Source organism: Aulonocara stuartgranti (genome assembly GCF_965226115.1).
Source record: "Aulonocara stuartgranti genome assembly, chromosome: 23".
Taxonomy (NCBI): Eukaryota; Metazoa; Chordata; class Actinopteri; order Cichliformes; family Cichlidae; genus Aulonocara; species Aulonocara stuartgranti.
Genome location: NC_138958.1, coordinates 17,308,664 through 17,322,640, shown reverse-complemented (window position 1 = coordinate 17,322,640; position 13,977 = coordinate 17,308,664). Strand labels below are relative to the sequence as shown.

The window sequence follows — 13,977 nt, the reverse complement described above, 5'->3', positions numbered from 1 at the left end:
TAAAAATGAAAATGAATGAAGACTGAATTCCATTTAGAGACATTATTTTTACGACTCTGCACTGTTACGTCTTCACTGGACAGACCAGTGCTATCATTAATGTATTTCATAACACTTGTGCTTTTTTCTGGTGTGATAGATATCTGATATGGAAGCAAAAAATAAATAAATGTGGTGTTGAGGCAGTGTTTTTACACAGATGTTAGTGTTACCATGCTGTGTTTCAACATCATGTCTTTATGTTTTGCTTCTAAGGAGCCAGGTTTTATTTTTATCTTTTAAAAGTGGTCTTGTAATAGTTCTTCAGCCCTTCTTAAGGTCCCTCAAAGTTTCTTTGGATGTTTTTTCAGTCATTTTCAGTCCCTGTCTCTGACTGGTGTCAGAGGAATATTTTGGGGGTTTTTTAAAGCTGCTTAACACTGACATATGAATCATTCAAGAATAAAAAAAAGACACCCAGTTGAAGGGATGAGCCAACGTTGTGTCTACAAAGAAGCAACTTTAAATTGTATCTTTGGGCATTTTCTTACAAGCAGCCTTTCACAAAAACACATCATTTGTTCCCATTTCTTAATTTGAATCTATGAAAAATGCAAAAGATAACACAGTGTGACAGGCATGAAATAGTATTTCAACAGCATGATTCCCAAAGAGATATTAGCCAAAAATGTGGCGTGTGTGGGCTTCCTGTGCAGAGAGTCCTCAACACACTTGAGGAAACGGGACAAGTAGAGAAGATGAAGCGAAAGGCCTAATAAGGTATTTAAGTCATGTCATTAAGAAATAGGAGGTAAACATCTGGCCATTCAGTTGATACATCTAATGTTCAAAGAACTGTCAGTAGAAATAGTCTCAGTAGAAGGGTGGATGTGGAGAAGCCATTTTTCAGGAAGGGAGACAGGGAAAAAAGGCAGAAGTACTCCAACATTTTACAAAAATGTAACTAAAAATCGGAGGTAATAGGTCTGATGGAGGGATTCATTCAATTTTCAAATATAAGCTGTCGATATGTTTATCAAAGATCAGAAGAGAGGTTTTAGGTTTTTCATTTCAGCCACTGGTCTTGGGGATTTTGTCAAAATTAATTAAATTATGAATGTGTAAAGGTACTGTCAGATTGTGATCCACTGTATAACCGCCTGGAAGTTGTGTGATTAATTTTTTAGCATCACAATGATCCCTAACACACTGACAGTGTATTAGAAGAAATGTCTGGAACATGCAGTAGAACACGATCAGTCGTGGCCTATGACTCCCCAGAACTCTAACTCAACATTGTTGAAGCAACATTGTCATTCAAGTCAAGTCAGTTTATCTATAAGCACATTTAAAAACAAGACACGTTGACCAAAGCGTTGTACAAACTGGAAAAACAATTGTTGGATCATATTGACAGAGAATGGAACAAAACATAGTCAACAGGAGAAGAAAGCTTGCTTAAGCGACTTCAGAGAGAGAGTTCTTGCACAGTACTGTATCAGTAACTACTTGATATAGTTTTTATCTAAAAAAAAGTTGTAGAACTCTTAATCATTAAGTCCAAGTAACATAAAGTATGTATTGTATGATTGATTGTGTCTATTACTGGTAAAAACTAGGGACATGCATACACGTCAGGGGGATTCAAAGCCAGCTTACTCCCTGCAGTGCACAAATTATCACCAGTGGGTAGAAGACATGTTTCCATCTGCATACATTATGGTTGGAGAAACTCACGTATCAAATATGATACCAGGCACATTACAATATTACATGTGGGGCTTTATAGTACGTCAATCAAAACACATTTTCAGTTTGATTTTGTATGTGCAGATTTGTTTTTCAATGAATCAATAATTATAGATGTTTTGTGGTCAAAGGTCAAATATTTCTCACAAAAGATGAAAAAAACAATTCAAACATAACAATAATGTTTGCCAGCATTAAAGATTCAGAAAATACTTTAGTTACAACATATGAGAGATTACATAAGAGTCAGAAGCTACCGGTAACCATGTAGCCTGCATTCTCAGGTTTTAAATGAAGCAGCTGCAGCATCAGTTCTATATTCTGTTTAATTATGCTGATGGTCATGAATTAAACCCTGAAGAAAAGCATCCATTTCATTTATTCTCCAGCAAAAATAATTTTTTTAAATATAGCTGGAAAGATGGAAAAATTATTTTTTGTCAACTAATTGCTCTCATCTTTAGAAACTCTGTATCCAGGTGCCTATTACTGCATGGAAAATATGACTCTTTTCTTTAAAAAAAAATTAAAGTCATAATGGTCTTAAGATGATTCAGCCCACTTATGGCCTATGTCTAAATGACAAAATGGTTTTTAACAGAAAATAATATTACAGCTTCCTAATGTCTAAAAGGGGCTTTAAAAGGTTGATGAAAGGTGATTTGGGATGATGCAACCGTCTTTCTAATATGCTGGTTTCTCATTAATTCTCTTGTTGCATGTTATTTCCTCTGCCCAGGTCCCCTCTCTGCTAGCATAAAGAGCAAAAGGCATGAAATAAAGAGTGATCCCACTCCATTTGGTTATGAAGGTACAAGGAGAAAGATGTTATTTCTTGATTGACTATGCTTCTTTATTTCTGGATGATGTGTTTCACCGTTTGTAGTTCCATTTCGTGCGTGCTTTGGTGACTTGTAGGTGGTTTGTGATGTTCTTTTTGTCAGTGCATGAGCATCAAATGAAATTGGTATCATTTGTGTGTGTGTGTCTGTGTAGCTTTTGTGTGTTTTGATCACAGATTTTCCCTGGTAGTTGTTTGGTGTTTTCTGTTGCTTGTTTATTTTTTTTTTCTCGTTGATTCTGCATGGATACAGTTGCATGGTTTTCTTATTAGACAGCACACTGACTGGATGTAATTGTGCAACTTTTAGAAATTGTGCTTTTTAAATACAGGTTTTGGGTTTTTGTGGTGCAGTTTAACGGTTGTGATGACAAAATTGGTATAAAGCAGTTGGCTTCCCTCCAGATACATTGCGCGGCGCTATGGCAGCAGTCAGGAAACGTCAGAGTATGACTAGCAGCACTTCTGCTGGTCCTGGTGGCACCTCAGCTGTCCCTAGATCCACTTCCCAACCAGGTAACTACAGGGGAGGATTCATCTCCTCCAGTCACTTGAGAGACTATCATCCTGTGGAGTTGATTTCAGTTTTATGTGAAAGTATATTTTGTTTTTTGTTTTGTTTTTTAATTGTCCTCCTTTTGCATCGCATTGACTGTCTTCTTTAAAAACATAAACAGAGGCTATGTCTGTCAAATGGCTTCAAACTACTGACCAGTCCAAGTGTCCTTGTAATGATGTGCTTTCGTTGAGAGTTTTTATTTTTCTACTCCCTTGTTAAATAAAGCTTAAACAAATTTAAGAAAGAAAGAAAATTCAAATGTCAACTGGTTTGAGGGAAGTGGTAAAAACCTTTCATAAACCCATCAGAGGAACATTTTTACAATGTTAATAATTTAACATGATTAATTTCTTCTGTCTTCCTGTGCACATGCTCGGCCTTGTATAATCTCCTCTCCAGCTTCTCTTAAACGTAAACCTCTAAATAATCAAAAACAACATGATAACAGCACCTATGGCTGTTTCCTAAGCAGGAACAGAGACCCATTTAGAGGCAGATAAGAAAACATGTGCCAAAGATATATTATTAAATAACAGTTAACCTTCAAATTTTAACTTTGAAGCCTTTCAGACAGAAAATCTGTACATGCGACCACATCGGCTCCAAGGCTAAAAATAACTGTTGAATGACGACAGTGTTGGGGAGTAACGGAATACATGTACCGCCATTACGTATTTAAAATACAAAATATGAGTAACTGTATTCCGTTACAGTTACCGTTTAAAAAGGTGGTATTTAGAATACAGTTACTTTGTTGAAATAAATGGATTACACTGCGGTATTTCACTGTTTCATATTGTGGCGGGTCAGGACTGTTTGGCTTTTGTTTGGCAGCTACGTTCTGTTGTTCCAGGTGGCAGCGTTGCTGTTGCCATGGTTACAGGGTGACGCTCTCTCTCTCTCTGTGTTTCCTGGGTGAGAGAGCGCCTTTTTGTTGTTGTTGTTGTTGTTGTTGTTGTGCTAAGCTAACAGGCAGAATGCTACAGGTATAGCTCTAAGAATGTAGAATCATGGGCAGTGTAGTCCGTGTTGCAGGGAGAATGGACTGCCATACACGTTATGTGTCTGTGAGCACGAGGAGGGAGAAAAAGGAAAAGTATGAGTTGTCATCAAGCAGAAACGGGAGCTGGAAGCATGTAAATATAAAAATAACCACTGCAGCCAAGAAGAGTGCCTGATGAGCCCAGTTGTAAGTAAACTATTAAGACTCGACTGTACACCGTGTTCGTGTTTTCCTCCGAAACAATAAGTTCCGTTGGAGCAGCCTTTCAACGCCGCTCTCTGTCTTTTGCAAGCATAGTTGACCCAGACAACAAAGTAAAGCTATTTTTCGGCTACGAGCCCGACATGAAACCCACCTATTAGCCAGAGGTCCCTTTACTACGGTTCGGAGCCGTGGACCTTCAGTAACAGTAATAAATCACAGCAATAGTACATTCACGTAGTTGTAAACAGCATGATAATATATTAAGTAATCCAAAGTATTCAGAATACATTACTCTCATCGAGTAACGTAACGGAATACGTTACAGAATACATTTTGGGGCATGTATTTTGTAATCTGTAATGGAATACATTTTAAAAGTAACCTTCCCAACACTGAATGACGATATATAGATGGGATCTGATGTTGAAGCCAGATACTAAACCAGTAGTGATAAGATAATGGAAAACCACAGACTTGAAAACATACCGAATGTTTGATATGAGTGTAACAAACAAGTGGTTGTTATAGATCACAAAAGAATTTGAAACTGCTCAAAATTATGCAGAATTATTGTAGGCCATATAAAAATGAGAAGGAAAGAGGCTTGTGACCACATTTTGATGACTATTTTGTGCCTTCAGAGATTAAATAAAAAGAAAGAAAGGAGGATAAGAGAGCTTATCACATATGCTGACTCTGGCTTTTTGTCCATAAGTTATACAGCTATGAAGAAAGACTGACTGGACAACGTAGCTACATCATTTCTCAAAAAAGGGGGAGATTTTGCAGCGTTTAGCCTAATTTGCCATACAGAAGAAATGAAGTTTCCCATAAACACTGTGAATATAAATGGATGCTTTTGTTTTCATTTCATTTTGGTTTTTGTGCGTTCCTTATTGTGTTTTTTGTTGTTTTTTCCTTTTTGAATTTTGGGGACTCACTGAACTCAGCATTCTGTCAGAATTCATCAAGCACAAATAAGCTGTTGTGATTTGGTGCGATATGAATAAAATTGAAGTGAATTTACAAATAAGAAAGTTGGTTTTCAAGCAGCCCTTTCTTGAGATGAATTTCAAACCTCAGCAACCGTAAAATGGAGACGGAAAGTAGATGTGCAGTGGAAGAACCTGCTCACTCCACCTAAACCATGAAGAAAACAGATACTGTTATCAAAGTTAGGTCTGATTATCACTACTGCCTTTGGTGGGGTGTTGTGATGGTGTTAGCTGTGACGTCAAATGGAAAATACCTGGTGCTGGTGGTGACAGACTTGAAACATTCAAATCTCCCTTAGTTTTATAGAACCACAAATTTAATATATAATTCCAAAGGTTTTATATATATATATATATATATCTTTTTTTTTTAAAATAGATCAATAATTAATAAAAGGCTAGTGCAGTAGTTTTATCAAGAACAAAAAGAAAACTGCAACGAAACTTAACCTGATTAAAGAAAAGGTATAAAATATATTGATAAAAAGCTGATAAAAAAAAAAAAAAAAAAAACTTTACCGAAAGGAGTAAGCGGCTGCTTTCAGAACCACACTGCTCAATTGCTGTCAAAGCAAAAGGCTCTTTGGCCTGGCCCTCTCTTCTCCCCCGGTCTAAACACCTCAGTGGCTGATTGACTGAGTGCACTCAGCTGTGCACAGGACACTGGCTCCACAGGAGCAGATGCAGTACCTGAAACAGGACGTAGAGAGAGCACAACACCAGCGGCGACTCACAATAGATCTGCGGTGATGTAACAACCAAAATCACATCTTAAGAGCTTTATTCTTTATTTTTACAAAGCACTTTACTTCAACAAATTGTAAAGTTGAAGAATGATGCTTTACAAATGCCAAGCTCTCACAGCTCCTTGCACTATTATAACTGGTGAAGCAGTTTTGGAATTCAAAAGCCTGTGTTCAAAACCCAGGCGTGTGAGAGTGAGTGTTTGGACCCACTGTGCAGCTTTTAAACTGTCTTAAACTGATGCTGGGATAAGCACTGTGTTTTTGTTGTTGTTTGTTTTTTCTTGTGTTTCTTTCTTTTTTCTGCCATTGTGGGAAAAAATGTTCAAATATTTCCCGTGTTGTCATTGAAAACCTCTTACTTTTTTGCTGCCGTTCAACAGTGTGCTGATAGATCAGCAAACTGCACCAGTACTCAAAAAGGTTGTGAGTTCAATTCTTCCCTGAGGCAAGAGTGATGTCTGGATAAGCAGTGTAATCTTTTTACACTGATACCATAAATATTAGACTTATTTTAAAATATGCATGCGCTGTATGTGCTGCTTCAGTCATATGCTAAAGTCGTTATTAACGTGAGAAGTATGGGTAGTGACAGCCTCCCTTGTGCAGGCTGCGACTCGTACGGGGATTGAAGTCATCCTGAATGTGAGAAATTTGGCTTGAGGTTGAATTCTTGGAAACGGAATCATCAAGCTTTCACGATGATGTAACCAATTATTTGACTGCACAGCAACATTACTTTCCCGAAGCGTCATCACCTGCCAAGATGCATATTAATGCCCTCCCTTGTTTATGAGTACATTTTTAATGGTAAATCATGTGTATTGATTCCCCTCAGGCTGGGCCCAGCGGCGTCTTCTTTCCATGGACACAGAGGACTTTGAGACGATTCCCTCCAGCGCAGAGGAATCCTCCAACTCTTCAGACGAGGAAGGCAACAATAAAAATGTAGGCAACATTTAAGTCTGCTGCCCACATCAGCTAAAAAATGTAAAGAAGTGAAGCTCAGATATGATTTGCTACATCACTGGATCATTTTGAAACTTTATTTAAGAGTGAAAGTTAGTAAAACGGAATGTTGCAAATGATTTTGTCCAGAATTGAAACCAGGTGTGACAATTTCAGCAACAATTAGCATTATTAAACTTTTGCCCGAGTGAGGAACGTAACTCAACTGCACTCATTCGACTCCAGCTGAGTCATGTCAGCTGTCAGATAAATCATGACATTTTATGATCATGAACCATCCCCCAACTGCTATACACTCATCTCTCATTGCCTCTTCACCCATTCTTCATTTTCCCTTCTTTTTCACTAAATCCCATTTCAATCCCCCTAAAGGAGGACCCCTCCACAGCTTAATTATTTCCCATGTTCTCCCTTCTTGTTAGCAGCAGGCACTGACCACTTGACATTTAGGAAATGAGGGGAAGATGAAAAAGGGGTAGGATTTTAACTGCACGTGTCTGCCGAATATGGCAGCATTCCCACATCCATTATAATCTGTGTGACGTACACGCACGTGCACACTATCGACACGAGGGCTGAGCACGTTAGTGATGCAGGGAATGTAGCAGCTTAGAACATACATTTGTAGGACACTTTATTAGGTACTTAGCTAGATGTAGGATGGACTACATTTTCCCGTCAGAACTTCACAGTTGCTGCAAATTTGTCAGGTGCATGTCCATGATGTGAATCTCCCGTTCCATCATATCCCAAATGTGATCTGCTAGATTGAGATTTGGTAAATGTGGAGGCCATTTGAGTACAGTGAACTCATTGTCAGCTCACGTCATAAAAGCTCAGATGATCTGAACTTTTATGACGTGGTGTGTTATCCCGCTGGAAACAACCATCAGATGATGGGTAAACTGTGGTCATAAAGGGATGGACAAGATCAGCAACAGTACTCAGGTGGGCCGTTGCACTTAAATGATGCTTCTCAGCAGGTAATAATGGGGCCCAAAATGTGCCAAGAAATCAGCCCCCATTCCATTACACCACAACCACCAGCCTAAACTGTTGATACGTGGAACCATAATGTCTAAAGCATGGATCTTTCTGCTCAGGTCCTGCCATCCAAATGCTGTAGCACAAAATCAAGACTACTCAGATTTGGTGTTTTTCAGATCTTCTGTTGTCCATTTGTAAATTGCCTGTGTATATTGTAGTGTCAGTTTCCTGCCTTTAGTTGACAGTAGTAGTTTTCTGTTGCTGTAGCTCATCTATTTCGAAGTTCAGTGTGTTGTGTATTCAAACGAGCTCTTTTTCATACCTTGGTTGTAATAGTTATCTAACACACTGTTGCTTTCTTATCAGCTTAAAGCAGTCGGAGCATTCTCCTTTGACCTCTGACATTAACATGGCACTTTCACCCAGAGAACTGCTGCTAACTGGATATTTCTCTCTTTTTCAGACCATTCTCTGTAAACCCTAGAGGAAGTTGTGTGATTAAAATCCCACTAGATCAGCAGTTTCTGAAATACCTAGACCACCCCGTTAACAACCATGCCACATTCAAAGCCGCCTAAATCACCTTTCTTTCCCATTCTGACACTTGGTCAGATCACATCATGTTGATCTTGTTTTGGGTTGCTGCCATGTGATTGGTATATTAGACAAGAGCATATCTGTGTTAACAAGCAGTTAAACAGATGTACTTGACAAAGTGGAGAGTATGTTTGCATCATGCAGTCAATCACAATTTAAATTGTGTTCATCTGCAACAACAACAACTAAATAATCCCACATGTGGATGCAACTCAGATAAGACAAAGAAAAAATTGGGACATTCAATCCCTGTGGTGTGCATGTACGTAAAGACCCTATAAATCTTATAATCATTAACTTATTTATTACTATCTAGTACTACAAGAATAGCAAAATAAATGAAGTCCAATGTCTTGTCATTGGTATATTTAAATTTAAATGCTTTTATCTGCTGTCTTTGTTTCATTTTGTAGGGTATTGTTTATTACTCAGCAGTTAGAGTAGAACAGTACCACAGTACAGTAGAACAACTTTAAGCAGTAGCTTAAAGTCTTGGGATTGGCTAAATGTTGAATTTGAAAACCATTTCTTTCTGCAGGGTGACAGCAGCCGTTTCCGAGTACAGCTAACATACGAGTCTCGTGATCCGCAAGACCTCTCTCTGGAGACAGGTGACCTCGTCCAGTTTGTGGAGGAAGCAAAGAATGGAAACTGGTATGTTTTTGTTTGCTGGCTGAACCACAGGATTATTTAGAATGTCCCCCCCCCCCCCCCCCCCCCCACCCGCCATCCATTGATTGGCTGCTGTATACCCTCTACACAGCCCTCCCTTCAAGTTTTTAAATTTCTGTTTTTAAGATATTGTATTCCTAAATAAAACTGAGCAAACATTACAGGGAATTTTACAGCATATACCTTTAGGGCATTCATGTTGCAAAAAAAAAAGAAATTGCTTGGAGAATGTTTAAATATTTGATTACTGAGGGACCTAAACAGTGATGTACAAAAAGTGTTGAAAGCAGTATTTTGCATAATTGTGTGGCAACACATTTTTAGGTAATTTATGAGGTGTGATCAAAAAGTTCTGGGAATGGGCCTCTCAGCAGGTGGCAAGCAAAGATTGTGTTGATGTGACTGGAAAACCTTTCAGAATATACTGTGCCAGCACACTATCACACTCTGGCAAGCACCAGTGTTCTGGTCAGTTTCTCCCTCAAGCGTTATGAGGGTACAGTAGAAGTCCATGTTGACAGCCTCAACCTGGAAGATTAATTCATGGTGCACAATCCAGTGAATGTCGCAAAAATAATGAGCGCTGCCTGCTCTCGGTCCTCACCCGAAGCACTGCCTCAGGGCTTGGAAACTGTGGACTCTTCCATTGAAACCTCAGTTGTAACTGGAGACCCAGTTCTCATTACCAGTAATGAGCCTCCACACGAAATTCATGCAAGTTTGTAAGAAAAGTTAACATTGGGTTACTGCGTATGTTTGAGGATTGCAGTAAAACCACAGAGTGGAATTTGGCCAGTGCGAAGGATCAAATCCCTTATATAGATCCAAATGTGGCTTCCTTCAAAAGGGGCCAAATTTAAATAGGGTAGGTTTTGTTTGTTTTTTTTAAAGGCCAGTTATTGAAACCTTTTGTTCACACACAAAAAAGACTGCACATTGAGCTACAACACCTTCTCTGCAGCTCATAAAGACATGCCATACCCCCAAAACTCACACTTGGACACCTTAGACCAGATGTCCATCCCTTGTTGCTTAGAGCCTCTAATTTGATTGTTTAACCAACTTTTGAGAAACTACATTTTCAACCAGTTTCAGCAGAGGTGGACTGTTGGTTTCAAAAAAGTTCAGGCCTTAGCTTTTAAAAGTTAGTACCTGAGTCACGGACACCATGACATTCCCCAGCACCCTTATTAACCACCTCCAGTCGCTAGAAGCTTAGTTTATACTCTGTTTTCAACACAGACAGAAGACCTGATGGCCGAGCAGCCATTCTTAGTATATTTTCTTGAAGTCCATTTGAACTCCAGTGCCTGGGGCGCAGGCATAGTTTGTGCATTGTAATTTTAATTCTCTGTAGAAAAGTCAGTGCAGTCACAAAAAAGCCAGACAGGCAGACTGCATGCACAGACCCTCACACTTGTTGTCTGATGATTAAATTTAGGTCGTTTGGACATGAGCACAGCTAGGTGGACTTGTGGACATAGTATATACAGTATAATGTAGACTTCAAAAGGTATTTTCTGGGATAGCACAATAGGTCATACAGTAGAGGTATCAATGTTTCTCCAGAAATATATTGTTTGCCTCATTGCTATTTAGCCTGCACTAATCATCCAGCTATCAGTTCTTTAAAAATGGAACCATTCTGTGTCCTTTTATTCATGCATATCTGACACCAAAATCGTGTGCTTGATTGAAATAGTCTTTGTACCAACGGATTTCTATGGAGCTATTTTGTTAATTGTAATTGTGAAATTACCGGTCATTTCTGACAGTGTGTCTTTGTGTCACCCTCATCATTGTTTGTCTTTTGTCTGTTCAGAAAGCATCAGCACAAAGACCAGTAAGTGTTAAAAAAAAAATGAAAAAAGCTGTTAACAGCCTGGTGCAAAAGCTGTTCTGCGCAGTGGGAGTCTTTTGTAAAATAACCCATGAACTTGGGTACTTTTATGGCTTGAAGTTGGGCTATGGTTGCTTTGATTAACACTGAGCCTACCAGGTTTCATTATGTCTTTACAGCAGTAAGGTAATAGCAGTCTACTCAGCCTACAACATAGTGGATGAGTCCGACTACCATCACCATGGGAGTGACAACAGGCAGCAGCCACTTTATGGGCTGATAGCATTTGAAAGAGGGGAAAAGAGCAGAATCAGATAAGCTGAATCTATCCTTACTGACAAAGTACCAAGGAAAAAAGAAAATGAACCTTTCAGAAAGGCAATATTTCCATGCATAGCCCATGTGTTTGAGTGTATGACATTGAATTATTGTTATTGTTGATCTTGTGTATTTTTGCATAAGAATTTTGCAGTTCCACTGCTATCTGTAATCATTACCCACAGCACGGCTTCCCTGTTTAAAACTACCTTCAATTCAACCACATTAATCAAACAAGCTCAAGAGAGGAAATGAGACTTGTGCAACGGGATGCTTCTTTGCTGCCCTGTTCTATCTTCACAAGGATTAAAGGCTGAGAGTGACTCACAAGGAATTAAAATTTCATTGACTGTAACTTTATCCTGATGAAGCAGTAGGAACACAACAAAACGTGTGACTGTTGCTAAATCAAGGAAGGTTGCAGAAAACAATGGCTTCAGATTAATAATAAATCACTGTTTGATTCACCTCACCAACACCATCTTTGCTTTTGACCTGACAGGGAAGCAGCAGCTACTGCCTGCTTGGATGAGCAGCCTCTAGAAAGTGAGCTGAAAGAATGTTTTGAGCTCATGCAAGCTCCTTGCATTAGAAAGTGATTAATAGTCTACGAGATAAAAGCTCAACTTGCTTTAAATATGCTCATTTTTCATCACCTCATGCATATTTCAGCCCTTAAAACAGTCTCCTGTCGACTCCATCTATGGATTTTTGCCGCTAAAAGGTCTCAGTCACTCATTCTCATCTCTGCTCTACGCTTGAGGAACATGAAGAATTCATAAGTTTTCTCTTTTCTTTGGTTCTATTGCTGTCATATAGAACACGACTGGCACAAAAAGGACTACTGCAGTGTCATATAAAACTCGATGTGTCCTGTATACTAATATATGTCCATTCATTTGTGTATGTCTTTGTTTACCTGGTGCACACTGTTTTTGTGTATTTAGATTGTCCACTGTGCATTTGTGTTGTTATGATTGTGTATGCACTGCTGAAGTCAGTTTTTCCAACAGGAACAGTACCATGCTTACTAACATACCCCCCACCCCCCACCCCGCCCCATGAGTGTCTTGCACCTTTCCAGATTTAGGCTTTCACTTCACGTCTGCACCACACGCAGTGTTCCTGTCCCTGTTCCTGTGGGTTTGTGTGGTATATTTGTCTAAAGGCTAGACAGCACACCCAGCCACACCCTGTCAACACTAATTTACATATGAGAGGAATAAACAGAGACGTACTTCACTCTAATGTGAAAGAGGAGAATCAAGAAACAGCTTCCCTACATCCTCTGTCAAATCTTCAGAACTGCCCATCCAGTGAAAGCCATTGGCACCATAATTCCAGATGGAATTAAAGTCTGTTGTCATACTAGCCTAAGGATTGCCATTCATGTCAGATTACACCTTCAGTGTGCACATATTCTTTTTAAAAACATTCATTAAGGCTTTACCTGGTTCACCTAATCATAATTTATTTGCAAAATTATGGTAAATATACCATAAGTAATATACATATTTCAGATTTCTAGTATGGTCTGTTAATATGACTAACTATATAGTAAGCTATGTTATGTGTCAGATAATAACTTTAAAAAAGCTCACAGGACTTGTAACCTTAAAAAGAAAGAAAATGGATTTTAGGCTCGTGTCTTAAACAGATCTCCTGTCTCCACTGACAGTAATGCATGTTTTGGCCCAGGTGATGATAGTAGTGGGATGCATTGAATGCACAACAGTCATCTTTCTGTCTTGTAAACTGTGTGACCATCACGTTCATTTCAGTGTTTATAAAATGAAAGTTATTATCGATCTGTCTTGGTTTTTTCAATATTTGGCCTAATGACTCAGTTTTCCTGCAGGCAGAAAGCCAGTGCAAAGATAAACATAGTTTCCTTGCACAGGTTGTCATAGGAGCAAATAGGATACCTTGGAAACAATAGGTGAAGAGATGATTTTTTAAATATAAACCAAATAAGCATAACCTGGTGGCCTGGCAGTGTTGCTAATGTCCAGTGCTGGATCTTTTTAATGCAACTGATCAACAACGGTAGTCTTCACATAAAATCTAAATCTTTATTGCAATTATACTAAAAATACAATGAAATGATATATGGTTCCATTCAGTGCAAAGAAAGCAACCTAACTATCTTAAACTTTCATTCTAAGAACAAAAAATTAAAAAGAAGACAATTTCTAATAAGTAAATATAGTATAAAAATATAAATAAATATATATGCTGATGTTTATGCATTTGTGCTTGAGTCATTATTGATTGCACAGGTTAGTAAGGCGGGCATACCCTTCAGTTTTCATTTATTGTTTATTACTTATTATTGCAACAGCCCTGTGATTTATGCTGTTTTTCAGTCTTTGTTTTAGCATTCTGAAGAATGCTAATAACACTGATGCTCATATTTCAACTACTGTCTCTAATTTGAGGGAGGCACATGTTTTTTGCAAGGCTGACACAGTAGCAGCTTCAATTATTATCTAATTTTTTTTTTTTGTAATAGGATGACAGA

The 13,977-nt window shown here is 38.5% G+C and overlaps 1 protein-coding gene across 4 annotated transcripts in view; it reads left to right on the top strand.

Moving 5' to 3' along the window:
• The window catches only part of mcf2l2 (MCF.2 cell line derived transforming sequence-like 2), a 115,579-nt gene that overhangs the window by 92,615 nt on the left and 8,987 nt on the right, over positions 1-13,977 (top strand). For 3 of the 4 annotated variants that reach the window (XM_082524374.1, XM_082524375.1, XM_082524376.1), the window contains exons 30-33: positions 2,468-2,539; positions 2,975-3,085; positions 6,912-7,021; positions 9,165-9,280. In XM_082524374.1, the coding sequence (XP_082380500.1) occupies positions 2,468-2,539; positions 2,975-3,085; positions 6,912-7,021; positions 9,165-9,280 (409 nt within the window). The remainder of the gene's footprint in view (positions 1-2,467; positions 2,540-2,974; positions 3,086-6,911; positions 7,022-9,164; positions 9,281-13,977) is intronic. The other variant, XM_082524377.1, reaches the window with a different exon arrangement.